The sequence below is a fragment of the Pezoporus wallicus genome, unplaced genomic scaffold (assembly GCF_028554395.1).
Source record: "Pezoporus wallicus isolate ANWC-B61680 ecotype Strahan unplaced genomic scaffold, APGP_CSIRO_Pwel_v1 contig_3817, whole genome shotgun sequence".
In the NCBI taxonomy this organism is placed as follows: Eukaryota; Metazoa; Chordata; class Aves; order Psittaciformes; family Psittacidae; genus Pezoporus; species Pezoporus wallicus.
In genome coordinates this window covers 85,848-105,431 of record NW_026635157.1, presented here as the reverse complement: position 1 = coordinate 105,431, position 19,584 = coordinate 85,848, and the positions used below count along the sequence as shown (strand labels likewise).

General features: G+C 45.9%; 1 protein-coding gene across 1 annotated transcript; it reads left to right on the top strand.

Moving 5' to 3' along the window:
* Positions 1-7,423: 7,423 nt before the first annotated feature.
* ZC3H12D (zinc finger CCCH-type containing 12D) lies at positions 7,424-18,264 on the top strand (the record flags this gene model as incomplete). Its single annotated transcript, XM_057405194.1, has 5 exons — positions 7,424-7,851; positions 12,647-12,786; positions 13,750-13,984; positions 15,729-15,835; positions 16,552-18,264. Coding segments are annotated over 5 exons (1,917 nt in total), but the record flags the coding sequence as incomplete, so codon positions are not given.
* Positions 18,265-19,584: the final 1,320 nt, after the last annotated feature.

Here is a 19,584-nt window from a genome sequence, read left to right as displayed (position 1 = left end):
CAGAAGCATCAGCTGCTTCACTTCAACTTCACTGAGGCCTGTTTGAAAGGGAACTCTTCATGCTTTAGGCTCTCTGTTCAGTGGTTTAAAGGCTTATAAGCCAGCTCCTTAGAGTTTTCTGTTGGATTTCCTTATCTGTAACAACATAAAAATATGATGTAGACTCTGTTAACTGTTGTATTATGTGGATAAGAGGAAGTTGGAGGCCTATTTTATAGTCCCACATTGCAGTTCCTTCAATTTTCTGCAGCTCTCTCTAGACTTGAGGTGGACTTGACCAGAACCATGATATATAAAGGTTCTGGTCTTAAAGGCAAGTGAGAGAAGCTAGGGTTTTTCAATAGAGATTTCTCTTTAATCTCATGGGTATCACACAAGTCAGTAGAAGTAGCATAAGGATCATAAGGATAAGTGGTTGTTATTCCAGGATGGATGGCACAGTAAGTAGTTATCAAAAAACTATTCATAATAAACCTGCATTCATACTGGTGTGTATTCTGCCTGATGGCTGTCGGCCTTCTTGCTGATGGCTTCTCAAAGAACATGAGTGTGTTTATGGCAAAGCATGCCATGTGTCCTGGGTTCTAGGCTGCCAAGAAGCTTTACTCTCTGTAGGTAAAGCTATACCTGCTACCTTCCACTTGTTAAAAAGTCCCCAGACCAATGACCCAAATAACAACAACAAAATGAAGCTCTGCCCATACCAGTTATTTGGACAAGCATATTAATTATAAGAATTAACATAATTAAAGACGTTATTAAAGACGTTAAATTCAAAATTTTCAAGAAGTTCACAAGTTATTTCTGAATCTGTTGCTGCTCTTTGTTCATAGAATCATAGAATAGTTAGGGCTGGAAAAGACCTGAAGATCATCTTGCCCTTCTATGTGATTTTTTTTCACGTAGAACTTGTGTTATTGATGACAGGATTATGGGGTGTGTATGCTTCCTAGAGTGTGGATAATAGCTTTCTTATCAATCATACATAGGTGTAGAATAAGCAATTTGCAAAATGTTAAGTTACAGTAAGATTCATGTAAATAGCTGCTACGGGCCCCGTTCTTGTGGGAAACATTTGGGCTGGTTACTGATAGAATGTACTTTGTGTGGTGAGCGAGCCAGTATCATCTTTGTTAAACACAGTAGATTGTGTTAAAAAGCATCAGCAAACTGCATTAAGGTTTAGGTCTCCCAAGCATACGATGAATTATCAAAGCCAAAAGGCAGTTCCAAGAGCTTTCTGAAATCTTAAGCTGAACAGCAGTAAACTTTTGAACTTGAAACCTGTTCGGGACTTTCTGACTGTAAAAGGTACTTTTTGTTGTAAGCCCAGTGGAAAGTGCTTGAGTGATAGCAGTATCTTTTTTTATAGAAGACAGAGGAAAATAGATATTTTAGGCAAAACCAAGCTGGGATCCTGCTACCTCGGATCTTAAAATGGGATTGTCATTTTCCGAGAAGTAAAAGAAGTTGCCATTGGCTGTGTTATTGAAATCAGCTCTTCTCTGTTCTCCCTCTTCTGTGGTCAGATGGAGTGCTCACTACTGTGGCATGGCTTCAGAGAGGGAGAAAAGATGGTCTTTTTGGCAAGCATGTGAAAATACCTCTTCTAAAGATACTGGCTCTTTACCAGCTGCCTATCAGGGCCACCTATCAATAACTGATCCAGCAGGACCTAAAGTTAAGTTTGGGATATAAATTTTGGGGGTGAATGCCTGCCTCCCAGTCAATTTCCAGTGTCTCCAACAGGGAGAGAATTTCCCTGGTAGGAAACATCTAGACTTTGCTTAATAGTGTGTAAAAATCACATTTAAAACTGGGAGCCTTGTTGTTCTTAGCAAGCCAGGAGGCAGAATTGGAGGAGTACAGCTTGAGGGTCTGACCCAGGCTGTGCTGAAGGCAGAATGAAATGCCTGAGGCAGGATGGGTATGTATTAGTTCCAGGAACTATTTAAAATATCCCCATCAATAGACCTACACTTGATTGAGCACTTGCTTTCTCCTGACTGTCTCCTGCTGGTTATGGGCTAAAGATTTTTCACTGCAATACAGCCATCCATGCTTGTTTGATTTTCCCAGCAACTTTTTCTGATGAGGAAGACAGTAATAACACTTTTCTCAGTGCTGATGCAATAAATGACTGTTTCCTTTAGCAAAGCAAATACTCACTGGGGTGTGTAGGCCAAAACACCTGTGGTGTTCACCACTGCCAGTTTCGAGAGCATGTTTTTTTCCGCATGAAAGTCTAACACCATCAGGAAACTGGTTTTGCACAGGGAGCCTGCATGAAAGTCATGCTTGGTCCTCTGTATAGCCTCCAGGAGCTGCAACATCCACCAGCCCAGGAGCATCACCACTGCTGTTACCAGAACGTTCCCAAACACAGCAGCACAGCAGTGCAGCGAGGGGTGAAAGCAAAGAGCAGCCACAAAAGAGCACTAGTCTCTAAGATACAGTGAGGCAAGCAAGCCCTATGGCAAGTGCAGAAGCCTGTCTGTTAATAGCTCAACAGCAGTAACAGCTATAAATTCAATCTAGCACGTTCCAATCAAATCTGTTGTGATCTCGAGCCCTTTGGGCCCCTTGTTGGCACCAAAAAGAACAATTGTGGTTCAACCTCAGCTGGAAACTAAGCCCCACACACCTACTTCCTCTCTTCCACCCTGTGAGATGGGGGAGAGAATCAGGAGAGTAAGAGTGAGAAAACTCATGGGTTGAGGTAAAGACAGTTTGATAGGTAAAGCAAAAGCTGAACACACAAGCAAAGCAAAACAAGGAATTCATTCACCACTGTCCATCATCAGGTAGGTGTTCAGCCATCTCCAGGACATCAGGGCAACATCACAATTAATGATTACTTGGAAAGGCAGATGCCATCACTCTGAACATAGAATCATGGAATAGTTAGGGTTGGAAAGGACCTTAAGATCATCTAGTTCCAACCCCCCTGCCATGGGCAGGGACACCTCACACTAATCCATGTCACCCAAGGCTCTGGACAACCTGTCCTTGAACCTCACCAGGGATGGAGCATTCACAACCTCCCTGGGCAACCCATTCCAGTGCCCCGGCACCCTTACAGTAAAGAATTTCCTCCTTATATCCAATCTAAACTTCCCCTGTTTAAGTTTTGACCCATTACCCCTTGTCCTGTCACTACAGTCCCTAATGAAGAGTCCGTCCTCAGCATCCCTATAGCGCCCCTTCAGATACTGGAAGGCTGCTATGAGGTCTCCACACAGAACATCACATCCCCCCCTTCCTTCCTTCCTTCTTCCCCCAGCTTTATATGCTAAGCATGACACCATGTGGTGCGGGATATCCCTTTGGTCAGTTGTGATCAGCTGTCCTGGCTGTGTGTCCTCCCAGCTTCTTATGCAACCCCAGCCTGCTCACTGCTGGGGTGGTGAGAAGGCAGAAAAGGCCTTGGCTCTGTGTGAGCTCTGCTCAGCGGTAATGAAAACATCCCTGTGTTATTTCAGCACAAATCCAAAACACAGCCCCATACCAGCTACTATGAGGAAAATTAATTCTACCCCAGGAAACCCAGCACACTGAAACCACAGCCTTGGTGTCTCAGATGTATATCTGCGCTGGTGAGCAAAAGGTTTTGAGATCATCTGAGAAATCAAATATGCTCCTTTGTTTCTCATGGTCTCCTGTCTCAGTTAATGAAAAGGCTTTTAACAGATTTCAGGAATTAATTAAGGGTCTTCCTGGCTGTGATTTGAATGATGTTGAAGTCTTTTGCTCCTGGCTTTTACAGCAACGGGTTTAGTCATGTCTTACAAATGAAAGGCAAGTGCAAAATTCTCCTATATGATTTCCTTCTCATTTCTTTTTATAAGCTCCTGTTTGTTCTTATTTATGCAGTAAAAAAAGACCTGTTAGTGAGAAGTAGGACTTAAAATGATACTATGAAATGTCATGTGCTTTGCTCCATCGCCTTCCTAGGTTATAAATAACACAGCAAATTTCTCTTTCCTTTCCAGTATTACTGCCTTGTGGTGGTCTTGTGATGAGGTGTGTGGCGTTCTGCAAGTTTAAATGGAGCAAAGAAGAGTCAAAGGCTCCAGGTGTTCTGCTCGCATAGCAGCTGTTCCAGTAGCAGAAAGTCAACCTGTTTCTTTAGTTGTGATCTTAGGAACATTTTCCTGTTTCTGTAGCCACTGACCCCTGTGGCTGGACCTTTGTGGGTCAGAGGAGGCTCTGTGTCAGAGGCAGGAGAGATGGGGCAGTGTGCTGCCTTTCCATCCCATGACTGCCAGGCCCTGCAGGAGGGTCCCAGGGAGTTCCCCAGAGCCTGGGTGCAATGTAAAGACATAATCATGACTGGAAACAGCTGGGAAGTGGTGGGAAGGCTTGCTCATCATCAGCCGTTCTTTGGATTAAAGAGGATGTCACTGCAAAAGTGTTTGGCCACCTGGCTTCCTCCCGCAAAGTATGCCTGTATTTCTGGTTGGGAGGGGGCAGCCCAGCTCTGATGTGTCACCTTGCAGCAGTGGCAGAGGTGCTCTCCTTCCACAGAGAGGCAGAGTTGTGGGCAGAGCTGTCTGCAGCATCCAGATGGTCCCAGAGGTTAACCCCTGCTGAATTCCCAACACTTCCTGCTGCCTCAAAGTGTATTTGGGGCATATTTGTTTGCAGCAAGGTAAGGAACAAGTAAAGAAAACCTCAGCTTTCTGTCGATAAGTGGCTGTCGGTCTTTGCTGTGAACAGGCTGCGTGTCCCTGAAGTGGCCTTTTGATGGAGGCATCCGTAGGTTAGGAGGGCTTGTCTGGTTTTTGCTATTCTGCTGCAGTCTCCCAGCACAGGGTCCCTCAGGTGTGGAGGTGCTTGAATGAGGCTTTGCACCATCAGATGCTATTAAAAATGCTGATTTAAAAATTTTTTTTTCATGTATTCCTGAGGGTCAGAAATGTTCCTGATGCCGGGAGTGAGCCTGAAATAACCCGGGAGAGCATCCCTGGTGGAAAAATCTTTACTTGACCCAGAATTCATGTGCTCTTTTCTTATTGCCTACTGTTGTGGACCCCGGCCAAAGTGGGTCTGACTAATCTTTGCCTGCCACAGATCTGAGATGTGTTGGGAACCACCTCTTCTCTCTTTTTTGTCTTTTCCTTTTGAAAACTGAAGTGAAAGTTCATCAACCTGCGCAGTTAAATGAGAGCTCCGCCAGCCAAATGAGGAAGTAAAACCTTCCCGTAGAGTTCTAACCTGCTCACTGCACTTGTTTGCTCTCAGTTGACATCAGCCTCACCATAAAGCCTCTAAATACGGGCTGATGACTTCCTTGTGAGCCCGGTACTGTTCTGAATTCAGCTTCTGGCTCATAAATGGTGGGACAACATTGCTGGGATGCAGAAGGAGCAGCTGCAGGTAAGGTGCAGGGCGAGTGGGGCTGCCTACGTGCACAGGATGAACTCCGGGGGCTTGGCTTTGTTATTTTTGGCTAATGCAGCAGGTAAGGTGAGGAAGAAACAGGTGAATCTTTTCTTAGTCATCAGGATATGAAACCACTGGTCTTGTTTTGAAGAGTCTGTGTGCATCTCTAGTTTGTGAGTAAAAATTGCTGTTTTTCTGAAAGCAGAGCAGCCCATCTTCTGTCAGAGAGGCAGCTCATGGAAGGGCTCTAATGGGCTGGCAGACTCAGGTGGTTTACAGCGTGATTCTTAGGGACAGAGGAGGTAGAAGAGGTGGCCCACACCTATGGTGTGAGGGGGAACACTGCCAGGGCAGGGAGCAGTTGCTGTGCACCTGGTGCACAGCCTGGTTTAGAGAAGACCCAAACCTGCCCTGCCTTGACCATTACCAGGTCTGCCGGGGGCCATGTCCCCGCTGCCTCTGCTCAGGCAGGACTGGGCTGTGGTGGGGCTTTGGGGAGCTCCACACCCCTCTGTGGTCTGAGGCTGTTGGAGTGGAAGTGCTGCTTAAACACATTCCTGCGGGGCACCTGGCCCTGCTCAGGTGGTTCCCAAGTGGAGGAAACTCCTGGAGGAAGACTAGGCAAGAATTGTTCTTTAACGTCATTCAAGATGAGGAATTAGAATGTAACCACTGCTTTTACCACTACTTACACCTGAAAGTTATAAGGCTACGTACAAAAGTAAAGGTCAAAGTTGTATAAGGTGGGGTTATAACTAATTACCATGTTTTCCTGCTGAACTAATCAGTTTTAAATTTAGTGAACCCAATGCAGGTTTATTCCCCAGAGCTCAGGGAGTGGGGAGGGAGTTCTTAGTGCCTTGGTGTGCCAGATGATCTGGGAAGGAGAGCCAGTGCAACGTGGTCATGGCCCCGGGCTTGTCATGGAGGTAGTTGTTTGGTCAATTAATTCTGCGTCATTTACTGACCACAAACAGTGAAGGGAAGAGGGCACCCTTACGTGCTACACGTGGGTAGATGAGCCAGCCACAGCTTTTTCATATGGCACCAATAATTGTACAGATGTGGCAAGAGGAGCTTTGGCGCAAGTATGCCAACAGTGTCCAGAGAAATTTGGCTTGATGGATGAGTGGTCACTGTGTATGTCCTTCTCTTATCACGCTTGCTGGGCTGAGGCAGCTCTGAGTATGTCTGTATATGCTGCCCATCACCTTCATTTACTGCTTAGACCAGAAATGCAAACAGTGCAGCTCTGGAGAAGCTTCAAGCAGCTTTCTGCTACTTCTGTACACTCATTTCTGAATTATCAGACTATAAACGTAAGTGAATTTGAAAGTGTTTCTCAAATTGCTGCTTCCAACCGCTGCCCCGACGGCTTTCACAAAACAAGCTGCTTCTTTGAATGTAAAAGTCCTCACTGAAACAGTGAATAACAGGAAAAGAGTAAGTCAGGCATCATGGGAACAGATAAGTGACAGAGTTTCGTAAGGTCTGTCTGCATTACACAGATGGGCACATACTAGGAAAGACAGAACTGTAAAAAACCATTCAGGGTTCCTAGGTACTTCGCAAACAATGTTTCCTTAACTTGCTCAATGAATTTTGCTACACTTGCCCAGTTACTATGGCATCTGAGCCCATGCAACAACACTCAACAGATCTTTATCGGTGGCTGGCAAACCACACTGAGCACACCGAAAATCCCCAGTTACACCGTCCTTCGTATCACTTCCTGTGAGATAAGTCTGAAGAACACATCTACGCATACAGTGTGTTTGTGTACAGACAGGCTTGCATAGCTCATGCAGTAGGATGACACCTGTCTGACATAACTCCTGGAACGTGACAAGCGTTGCATGGGACACTCCAGTGCTTTATAAACAAGCATGGACCAGAAGGATGCTTTAATGCTGAGAGAAGACTGGAGAGTCTCTTCAGAGATGAGATAGTCTCTTTGCTGTACACTGGGCAGGCAACTGAAAGTTCTTCCTTAAAACCTGTGTTTTGTTGTTTGTGATCTCTCCCTCCTTAAAGCTGATGCCTGTTGGACAAGGCTGGGAAGACAGGAGCAGTGGGTTTAAAGGAACTTGCTAAGATGGCACTGGCCAGTTCGCTTCCTAGCAAACCAGTACCACCGCACTCTGGAGAAGTTTCTGCAGCAAGGGTGGAAGCTCACCAGAGCAAGCTGGATTTCTTCTGCAAGCTGGGCTATGGTAAGCAGGACATCTGCAAAGTGCTGGAGAACCTGGGCCAAGAGGCCCTGGTGGATGATGTGCTGAAAGAGCTGATTCGGATGGGGAGCAGACCTCAAGCTCTGGAGAGCCAAGCTCAGCCTTCTGCACTAAAACTTGTTGCCCGGGGATCATCCAGCACTGCACCAGGGTCAAAGTGGCTCAGAGAAGGTGAAAGTGATTCTTCTGATTACTTGAGACCCATTGTGATTGACGGCAGCAATGTTGCAATGAGGTAAGCTGTGTTTCCTAAAAGGGATCCCTCTTACAGGTCTTTTCCAACCTAGCTGATTCTATGATTCTATTCCTGTGAAGTTCTGAATTTTAAGGGTGATGGCTTGAAGTATGCTTTCTTCAGGTGAGACGCGCACTGATGTATTTGACGTATAACGTATGAACAACCGCTTATTCCTGTTCTTTGGCTGAGGCACAGCTTCTAGGGACCTGCTGTCTCTCTGCCCATAAATACACAGGCCAGATGCAATCACTGGCTCACTCTGCACTTTGACCTTTCATAAGACAACAGCTAGCTAACCACTACTGTTTATTGCTGTACGATTCAGCAGCTCTCTCTCCCTTTTTGTTCACCTAAAAGGAATTCATGTTTCTCTGTCTTTTCAAACGGGTACCTAGGACTTCTAAACCCATATGTGGAGGTGTTTCCAGGGAAAACTGGTCAACAGCTAGAACAGCCTAAGTAACCTAAGAAGGAGAGGGAAAATAAAGATGGGTTACTGTGGTTCCTAACAACATCACGGTTGTACTGTTTTGACTTGCAAGTAAACCTCAGCAATGTTCCTGGATTGTATATTTTTTGTTGGGTTTTGGTTTGACTTCACTTTTATAGAAATATCAGGGAATTGATAGTTGATGTGTACTGAATAGTCTTGTTTCCTCCTTTATTAATTCTGTTCATGTTTCACAGCATCTCATCCTGGCCAATTACATTTCCTAAGGAGTGTTCTGATCCTGAAAGCACTCTTACTGGTGGAGAGCCTGGCACATCCATGCGGATAGGAAATCCAAAGACAGCAATGGGTTTCCCTCTGTTTATGTGCATAATATCAAGGGCCAGAGGCTGTGACAGTTGGGAGTCCAGGACGCACTGGCTATCTCAGTTTTTCCCTGTTAACTTCCCTGTCCACTCAGCAAGGCCAAGCCCGTCCCTGCAGGTTGGGACCGGGCAGGGGAGGGTTAGCTTTGGCATGAGGCGAGACCACATCCCTTCTGGTTAGAGGGCAAAGGTAGGCAGCACATCGAGAGCAACTGGAGACTAAGCAAATTATGCCATCTTCTGGATATAGGGAGAAATCCCACCCAAAACTGAGCGGTTCCTCGCTCAGTGCAGCTCATGGATGAGAAGTATGGAACAGAGCAGAATCGCTCAGTTTGGCTGGGCCAGGAGCTTGGTAGACATCTCTTATGATCTCCTGCCCCATTTGCATTTTCACCCTAGACCCTCCTTATGGTGTCCTTGTCTCTCTGCAAAAGAAGTGCCTGAGCTGAGCACCCACCTTCTCATAGTGTTAAGGGCAATAGTACCCCTGACCGGCCATGTGCTCCATTCTCTGGACACAGCCTTGTCCTCACAGATTTGCTGGGGCTTTTTTAGAGGTGAACAAAGGAGAGAACAGCATTGTTTCCATGGGAAAAGAAGATGTGCCCTTGCCACTGAGCAGGAGGCCCAGCATAGTTCGGTAGCTAACGAAACAGGGCATGTTTTGATCTTGGAATACTCTGGGAAAGCTCTGAGACCACCCTGCTGTGCCAGCCTGTGCACAGGAGCTTGCTGGACAGAGGTTATTTCAGACAAGCATCATTACAGATGGCTTGAGCTAGCATGTTGTATTGCTGTCCCAGACCACATGCCCACCTGAATACTTTTTCAAGAAGCCACCCATGCTTCTGGCATGTAACATTGAAATCTTTTTGTATAATGATTTCTAAAATGTGAGTCTGAGAGAAGGCTGCCTGCTAGATGATTGAAGGCTGGTGTTCTGCTCTGAATTCTTCATCTTTCACCTAAAAGGAATTAGAAGAATGTGAAGTACTTTTGAGTTTCAGAAAGGCAAAGGTTTTGCAGCAGTTCTCAGACATCCCCAAACTCTGTCTTGATAAAGTTAGAGACTACTTTGAAGATGGAGAATTGAACCAATGCAGCCTGGAAAGAGCTGCTTTTCTCTCCTGAATGCCTTTCAAAGTGATGCTGAATGGCATTTTCTTTGGATAATGGGATAGGATTGGTGAGTGCTTTTGGTCTCCTCTCTTTAATGTTTCTGGCTTGCCTCTGTCAGACAGAGAAGGGACATTTGCAGAAGTCAGGGAAAAGGGATTTTAGGTTTCCTTGCTGGGAAAACATCATCATCATCAACACCAGCAATAGAAGTGAAGGAGAAGCATCAGTTTAGGGATGAAGCTGTCAAACAGTTGAAGCTTGGAGAGGCAGTTACCTGTGTGGAGGAAAATATCTCAGGCATTTGCATTTCTGCCTTACCAGGGTAATTAAACAAGTGAGTGAGTTGGTGGTCTCTGATCACCGATCAGCCTATCCATAGAAACTGAATGGAAAATAACCTTGCCTTCAGCCAGTCTCACTAGTCAAGCATCTCAGTACACTCTGTGTTTCCCTCAGATGTAATGAGAAGCTTACTTATCTCCTGCCTGTCCATGGGAAGCAGGCAGGATGGTTTAGCAAGCTTAGTGATACGCACGGTGTTTTCTTCCTGGGCCAGAGGAGTCCTGCCTTGGTCTCTCTCTCTTCAGCAAAGCTGTGTTGGATGCTGTGTCATAACCATATGGAAATGGTGCCATTTGCAGTTTCAAAGGGAGTTGTTTTGACTAAATATCTCTCCGAAGGGTCGGAATTGCACAATTTAAAAAGGAGTCACTGTGTGCTAATTATGGGTTAATCGCTGGAGTCACAGTGAAACCAAATTGCTGCTTCAGCTTCTGAAAGATGGGCCCTGCTGGTCTGTGACCTGAGTGCAATGTACCCTGTTGCTGGCAGGAGGGAGAGAGACGGGAGTGAGTTACACCAGATCAGTTATGGTCCATGGACTGTGGGTGTGTATGGGAAAGGTGACTGACAGGAGCTAGTCTGTGTCAAGCAGCACAGACTCATGACACAGGGAGAATGTAAGATTTTGAAGCCCCTGCTCTATTGCACAGCAGACGTTGCTGTTCAGTTGTGTTGACCCTTCCATGCACCATCCCCGTACATACTATTTTAGATATACACTCCCCAGGTTTGGCTGTAGCAATGTAGCAGCAACTGGATTAACTGATAACACTGAGAAACAGTTCCAGGTGCCTCTTCTTGCTTGTTGTGCTTGGCATTTTGGGCAAATCGCTTGTGATTGAGCTCTTTACCTTCTGCACTGGGGGCATATCTAGATTTCCCTTCCTAAAGCTGACAGGGTTATACATATGAGTAGTCAATGTTGAAGCAGGCTGTTGCTGGATTTTGTTTGAGTAATGACACTGAAGATGTACCTAGACTTCCTTTTAATGGCAGTTATCTGAAAAAGTCACCAGAATTTCCAGTTCACCTCTCCAGGTGACTTTACACATATCCTGGGCAGATCCTATTCTTTAAAACCAAACACAACAGCTGTTCCAGAATGGATGTTAGATGTGTTGAGCACTTCAGACAGTTCATTATTGGTGAGAGTTTATTAAGACTTCCTATTGCCTGGGTATCTATTCATAACCCTGCCCCAGGTTCTTCCTCCAAACTGTATTGTTTTTCATTTGTGGTCACCATCTTAGCACTGAGCACTGAAACTTTCCTTAGTGTAAAATGGAGCTTTGGTTTTGAGATTGACGTAGGCAGAACCTAAAGATGAATTCCTGGGGGACAGTGGGAGAGGCATTTAGGACTGTGGCATCGACCTTGACTGGTCCATCGCTGCAGGTAGGTGTAGTAACCCAGTGAGTCATTTACAAGTCCTGAGTGAGACTGTGCTAATACTATCCAGCAAGCTCAAAGTACAAGGACGAGGTTTGTGTAGATACTGGGAGCGCATTTAATGCAATCACTGTTGCATTACTATTATCCATTTTAGGACTTTGTGAAGAGTCTGGTTTTGTTTCTTTGTGCAGAAATGGTTAATAAATGCACCCCTACAAGTGCACTGCTCTGTAGCAAATTACAAGCAATAAGGACTTTCAAGGTGAGGGAACTTAGGAAGGATACCGCCCCTAATTGTTTTTATTGAGGTTTTCTGTGTCTTGCTCTAGATACTGATGATTCTCCAGAAGCCACCTTGCCTGCATCCTCTGCAGCACCTGTCCCAGGACTTTCCTACCTCTCTGTGCAATGAAGACAAAATCCACCAACTAGGGCAAGATAAACATGTGCCCAAGGTGCCTGTGGCTATCTCCACTGAGGTCTTGCCCCTTTTTTGGAGTCCTGGGTTAGAGTTTCTGCATTTCCCATCCTGCCTTTTATAGCTTTGCTTTCCCCATAGTTCGACTCCTGTTTCCAGATGAAGTTAGCAGCTGAATGGCCTGTGATCACAATTGCAGCCTCTTCAGACATTAAAATCCCTGATGTCACTGTTACGACAGAAGAAAATACCCATGTTTTGTTTCATAAGAGATCCTCATGGTTTCTGCTTGTGCTGGAAGAACCTCTCGCTCCTCAAACCATTACTAGACAAGGCACGTGAAGGGTCTGACACAGCCCAATATCTTGCTGGTACTCTAGGCCCCAAGTCCATCCAAATACAGACGGAAGAAGCAGGCATGGGCAACAGGCTTGGGTAGCTGCAGGTCATAGATACGGGGGATAGGATACCTCTGTTTTTAAGCATCCACTTTTTCAGATAACAAGTATTTTGTTCTGCTGGAGGAAGTGTTTGGCTCTGTCCATCCAGGACACCCTGCCAGGTTGTTTTCTTGGAAACCGGTGAATGACTCAAAAGCTGTTTGTTTTGCCTGTTCGTTAGTGGCTCAGTTAAAGAGAACTCAGCTTCTTGCAACTTTTGCCTCACCATCCTTTTCCTACTAAAAAATGGTTTTTATTATAGTCACGGAAACAAAGAGGTGTTCTCCTGCTGGGGGATCCAGCTGGCAGTGGATTGGTTTCGAGAGAGGGGGCACACATACATCAAGGTTTTCGTCCCACTCTGGAGGAAGGAGCCCCCTCGCCAAGAGAGTCCCATTGCAGGTAGGTCCCCGTCCTGGGCATCATTTGGCAACCAGTAGGTGCAGTTTGGAGACAGGGGGTGTGAACAGTACAGTTCTGTCCCGTAGAGATAAGTGAAGTGCAAGTTGTGTATCAGGATTTTGTCACTTAAATTAGTCATTATTGCCTCACACTCTTGGCTAGCAGATAAATCTGCTTACAAGGCTTTGTTATACGGCTTTGAACCTTTTGCTTTACAAGCACAAATTGCTGCCAGCTGAGTTAAAGGAGTCTGTCAGCTTGCAATGAGTCTGCAGAGCTTTTAAGGCCAGCCAGGAGACAATGATATGGTTGCACACATTATCCAAAGGTGGCAGTAGCCAAAGCATTCACTATTGCATTACTATTATCTGATGGAGAAGCTGCACAGGTTCCTCTTCCAGGAAAAAGAAATGCATCAGCTGAAGGCTGTGGAGGGTGGTGAAATTCAGTTTGTATGGAAAAAAATTTGCCAGCTTTGTGCCAGCAGTTTGGTGCCTTCAGATGAGGTGGCTGGAGATCCACCTTTCGGCATAGAGGAAAAATAGCAGAAGAATAAGTTTATTTTTTTATTTGTTCATTTTATCGGGCACATTTTACCTCTAAGTAAAGCTCATATTTGGACTGATTATGAGCTATCTAGCAGGGTAAATAGGATGCTACAGTGGTTCAGAATGCCCCCGGTGTAGAATTCAAGCCATCCTTTACAGATAGACATCAAAAAAAGAGAGTGTCTCACATTTTAGAAGTAGGCTGTTTTGTAAAACCCCCTAATTTTCAAGTTGTCAAATAGTCACCAGGTATCAATGCATCTGAGAGTCACATCACTGTCAGTTGCCTACACTGCCCAAACTTCTTTAGATTCCTGCAGGTTTCTAGCATGTCTTTGAGAGCCGGTCACTGTTAGTTAATTAGTTTCTCTTGCTAATTTTTAATCCCCTTTGTTTCTGCTAACCATCCCACCAGATCAGCACATCCTTGAAGAGCTCGAGAAGCAATCGATCCTCGTGTACACCCCATCCCGGAAAGTGAAAGGCAAGAGGGTAGTTTGCTATGATGATCGCTATATAGTGAAAGTTGCTTATGAGAAAGATGGAGTCATTGTTTCCAATGACAATTACCGGGATCTCCAGAATGAAAACCCTGAGTGGAAATGGTTTATTGAGCAGCGACTACTCATGTACTCATTTGTCAGTAACAGGTAAGGGACAGCTGTTGTCAAACACTCTTGAATTTAAACATCATGGGCCAAGCCAGCTCCAACACCACTGCACCTCCCACCACCGGCAGAATACACAAGACTTTTTCTCAAGGAATTTACCATAACATATCTCATTTCTTTAGTTCCTCCTCCCTCAGCTCTGGTCTTAAACCCCCCATGTCATCCTTCAGTGAACTTCTATATTCAAATGGCAGCATTAGTGACCAGCTTTTCTTCTGTCTAATCCAACTGGGGTGTTAAACTAAGACTTGGTATCTTTCAATTTCTATTTCCTGTAAGAAACAGAATGAAACCTGTGAAAGGAAGCTGGCTATCTGGCAGTATTTCTAATTCCCTTAAAGGCAGAAGAGCACCTTTTCCTATGCCTTTGTAATCATAACTTTCTAGAAGAAGAGAAGTGAGAAGCTGGTCTCTCTGGCCTTTACCACCCCCACTGTGGAAGGTTTTCATTAAGGCACATGCACGCTGCCTGCAAAGCTGAGCTGTGTGCTCCTCAGTCTGTATGTAGTGACCTTGTCTGAGTGTTCTAGTAGCACAGGTGTTCATTAGCCACCAGTTTGGCTGGGGAAGTACGCTCAGAGGCATCCATTGTGCATGGATGAGTGTGAGCAGAGAAGCCATCTTACACTGTGGCATTCTCTATGGGTCAGGATGGAGAATTGGCTTTCCTGCCACCAGAACTGGATGGCAGTGCTTGGCACTGGGTTTCAGTTTCCCTGTAACGCTGTTCACAGAAATGTAGCCACTGAACACCAGCATACTGTATCTCTCAAAGCTCCAGTCTATCATCTCCAGCTACCACCAGGCTTCTTCCCTAGTTACTAATGGGTTACAAATATTTATATGATATTTTCCTTCCTATTTCATAGTGATTGCCAGACCTTTTCAGAACTCTTCCCTCAGAAAGACTAGCTGTTACTGTGAAGCCCCTTTGAGTAGTTTCAGCAAGACCCTGCACAGCTTTGAGAACCCCTCTAAAACCACAGCCTGAAGTTGGAGGTTTCAGTCCCCTTCTGTGGATAACCAAATTCCCTGAGTGCCTCCTTTCCCTCCTGCCAGTGACTCCCTTCATCCAACAAAGGGGTTTTCCATGAGTGGGTGCACTGCAGATTCATTTGCAAACAAGTCTAGAGAAAACAACTAGTTTTCTTCCTGAAGCACCACATTCATGTACTGGCATAGAAGAATTATTAACAGTTTCATCTGAGCATTTTGCAGGCCTTGTAGTGGGAAGCCTTTACTGAACCTTTGAAAAAGGCTGGGCTAGTTTATCACAAGTGACCAGCTGTAGCTCTGGATTAACTTCTGGCTTTTTAATCCTCATTCTCCTACAAGTATTTAGTAAGAGAAAAGTGAGTTTGCTGTGGAAAGGAGCTGATGGTGAGGACTGAGGCGCTGGGACCACAGAGGAGTTTGCTGCTGCTGCTTCAGAGAAGAAGGATGCTGCCACAGCCAGGGCTTCTGGCTGGCCAGAGCCACACCAAGCTGCTGTGCCTTTCCAGTTCTTTTGTGTTATGAGGGAAAACCAACAGCTACATGAAGGTGAAGAACTGATGTCTTGTCAGGCATGACGGCTGTGCATAGGAACAGAGCCTGGCTCCTGAAAGCCAGGCCACAAAAGGATCACGAGGATTTTCTACCCTAAGCTTGAGCTGTGGCGGCACTTTAGCTCCTAAAGCTAAAAAGGTGTTTCTGTTACTCCTGTGGCTTTTTCCTTTTTCAGGTTTATGCCTCCTGATGACCCGTTAGGCCGGCATGGACCTACACTTAATAACTTCCTCAGCAAAAAGCCAGTGCTTCCTGAACCAAAATGGCAGCCTTGCCCCTATGGTGGGTTTCTCCTCATGCTGTAAACCCCTCTTCCTCTTGCCATTTGCTTCCCAGCAGTGCTTTCCTTCGGCTAAGGTCCCCCACCATTATCATGTGCTGTCCTGCTTCTTGTGGTAGGGACTGGGTCAGGGCTGCACAAACGTGTGATGCTTTTTTTCCCTCTCCTGCTGAAGTGGTTTCAGCCCCAGCAAAGGCAGCAGCTCTGGCTCCCATCCTTGCCTGCACACAGCACCCAAACCAGGCGCTGCAGCTGTGCTGATGCCCCAGCCTGCACGCAGGTTTCACTTTGCAGAGTGGACTTGTGTCATGGCACTGGGGAAAGGCCATCCAAACACTTTCCCCTTTCCCCTTCCAACAGCTTTCCAGTAATGCACAGGTTTTTCAGAGGTAAATCCCTATACATGTCCTTTTTTAAAGCAGCCCTTTGTAGCAGCAGGTCTCCCAGCCCACTGAGAGCAGCAACAGGAGCATAAATGAATTTCAGACACTTCCAAAATAGCAGAAACTTGCTTTCACTCTTGCTTCCCCTTGCTATTTTGGACAGCAGTATGTAAATCTGGGGTCAGAAGTTCTGAACCGGAAAACAGCTACTTCCCTTCTGCTGTTTGTGCTCCCCATACCCCTGCAAATACGTAGTGCTGGGAAGAAGCGATGAGTATATCAACTGATATGGGAGCTAGTGACAACCTCCTGTTCTGATATTTTTATTCTTTCAGGTAAAAAGTGCACCTATGGCAATAAATGCAAATTTTACCACCCAGAGAGACTGCACCAAGCTCAGCTCACAGTTGCTGATGAGCTCAGGGCTAAAATAAATGTCCCGTTAAGCATGGGCAAAGAGGAAGAGCCATATAGGACTGGAGGAGAGTCTGTGCCCTGTGGTGCCTGTACAGAAACCCTGCGAGAAGGTAGTGGCTGCACAGGAGCTTCCTGTTATTCAGGATGGTCCCAAGGGAGATGTCCTGAGCAGCTTTCCAGTGGCTGGGGCAGCAGCTCTGGCTCTGACTTGTGTCTGGACCAGCGCTTGCTGCAGCCGGAGCCATGGCAAGACCATCCACTCCTAGAGAAGATGTCAGCACTATCCATTGGTGATGACACCTATGGCTACAGCTGGTCCATACATACACATCAGGACAGAGGAGTGATGGACAGCCCTCACCAGTTCAGCAACCTCAGGGACAACCCATACACGCTTCATCACTCCCATAGCTTGGACCACACCAGCTTACCGGGATGCCCTTTCCAGCAAACGGTGCTCCCTCCGGTGTTGAGTGGGATGTGCCCAGACCACAGCTGGCCGCAGGAGGGCTGCAGCACCCACAGGATCAGTCAGAGGAGCCGCTATGCCCCTGATGGTGCTCAGCACCACATTTTGCCACAGTCTTCAGCTCTTCCTGCTGACCTGCCTCACTCTTACAGTGAGCATCACCTGCAGCAGCAGGAGCATCGCTTCCGCAGCCGGCCCCCACAGCAGCCCTTCATGTTAGACTCCAGAAATGGCCTGGGCTTCTACCAGAAAACCTATGCATACCCCGATACCTCTTACAGTGACCACTGGCCCACTCCAGCTGTAAGGCCACCCTCTGCCCAGCAACCAAACACACACAGGGAGCTGTGCTCCCTTTTCCCTTACAGTGATGTAAACCATGTCATGGCTTTGTACCCCAATATTGAGGATATTGCTATACTGACTTTATTGATTCAAAGACACAGAAGTTTGTGAAGCCTCCAGATCAAACCTTTCCTGACAATCACAAGTCCCGGGGAAATAATGTGCTACTCTGAGGCTTAACCAAGTGTTATGAAAGGGCTTTATGGCAAACACCGTAGCTGCTCTGGGAGCACAGGTCTAAGCATCAACCAGCTATGTCACATGGGGCACCAAGTCAAGACACAGGCTGCCATTCACCACAGTGGGAGCTTCATTCCCCTCCCTGTCAGCATTTGAACCTCAGTAGTGACTGGGTTCAGGATGGCAGAGATCTTTGTTGATGCCTTGAAAGAATAGACATGTTTTAAAAACCCTAAGCCTATTGCTCAGCTATTGTAAAAGAGCCATGCTCCATGTGAAGGGCTCTGCACTGACCTCCCATGCCTACTTGCTCAGCTATAGGCAAAAAATAATTTGGCCCATTTCCCCGGACACAGGGCTGTGCTCCCTGCTAGAAGGAGCCTTTCAATCCGTATCACTGGCTGTATCAGTGAGCTTTCAAAGGCACATCTCGCGTTTATAAACCAAAGCAGTGAACACACAGAGTCTCTAGCGGAGGCATGAAGGCACAGCAGAGAAGCTGCAGGTACCTTTCTCAGGGATCGCATATGATAGAAGTCAAATCAGGGAAGTCATCTCCAGTATAAGTCCTGATGTGGACCGAGAGCTTGGGGTTGTTAATTAAAAAAGGAGGCACAGATGATGCCAAAGAGACTGGGGGGGGGGGAGAGCTTTGAAGTGTCTCTGTTGTATTGAAAAAATCCTGTTATTGACTTAACCCTTAATTACCGAACATGGTCCCATAATGCAACTGTACAGCTGATTTATGATTGCAAACATTTAAACTGTGCTCTGCTGGGGCATGTTTGATCCTCAGTAAATTGTAAAACTGCTAATCTCTGCATTATTCCACTGAACTCTTCAGGTTATAATTCAAAGATTAAGGTTGAAGCTGAATGGCGTTAGCATTATACCAAAGTTCAAGTATGTCAGTATGACATGTTTTAGAAACGCTTTAACACATCATAAAGTGGTCACCTACAACTCTTTGTTCCAAGTAACATTGTCTTTTTTCCTTTGTATTTTATTTTTCCATTACTCTCAGCACTGATGCTTCACCAGTTCCAGCATTCAGGTGGGATTCACAAATGCTCTGACCCGGTGCTGTTTCTGTCAGGTATTTGTTGATCTCAAGCAAGAGTCAAACGTGGCCCTCACTGACACCACTGAATTCTTTTGTTTTCAAAGAAGTGACCTTTAGTGACATCATCACATGATGCATGATTTGGAAGTGGTGACAGTTCGACCCGTTTCCTTCTGGAAAGCACCAGAAGCTTTTCTTGGTTAGTGTTGTTTAAAGAATGTTCAGGAAATAAGCACATTGTATCAGTTTGATCATCTATGGCCACATGGTTGGCTCCAAGAAATCCTAACCATGGGGCTGGGGGTATGATCTGTCTTCACAGAGCAGAACAGTTTTTTCCACATGTAATGAATTATCCACTAGTTACTGTCACAATATAGATAACTGTCTGTCCTGGGCTCAGCAGTAGCAGTCATTTTTCTTGTTCTTAGTAGCTGGTGCAGGGCTGTGTGTTTGACTTTAGCCTGAGAACGACGTTGACAGCAACAACTAAAAACATTGGTTTGTTAAGTAATGCTTACTCTGATCAAGGACTTTTCAGTCTCATGCTCTGCCAGTGAGAAGGGGCACAAGAAGCCAGGAGGAAGCAGAGACAGGACACCTGACCCAAACTAGCCAAAGGGATATTCCATACCACAGCATGTCATGCCCAGTATATAAACTGGAAGGAGATACCCAGAAGGCCCAGACTGCTGCTCGCATCAGGCTGGTTATCAGTCGGCAGGTGGCGAGCAATTGTGCCATCACCCCTACACTTTGAATCATGTAATGGGAATTATTAACAATTACACTTCTCTCTTTCTCCCCTATGGAGGAGACATTCCCTCACAGCCTCTGCTCCCCCACCAGGCTCTTTGAGAATTTTAAAGATTCTGAGTATCCTTTGAGTATCCT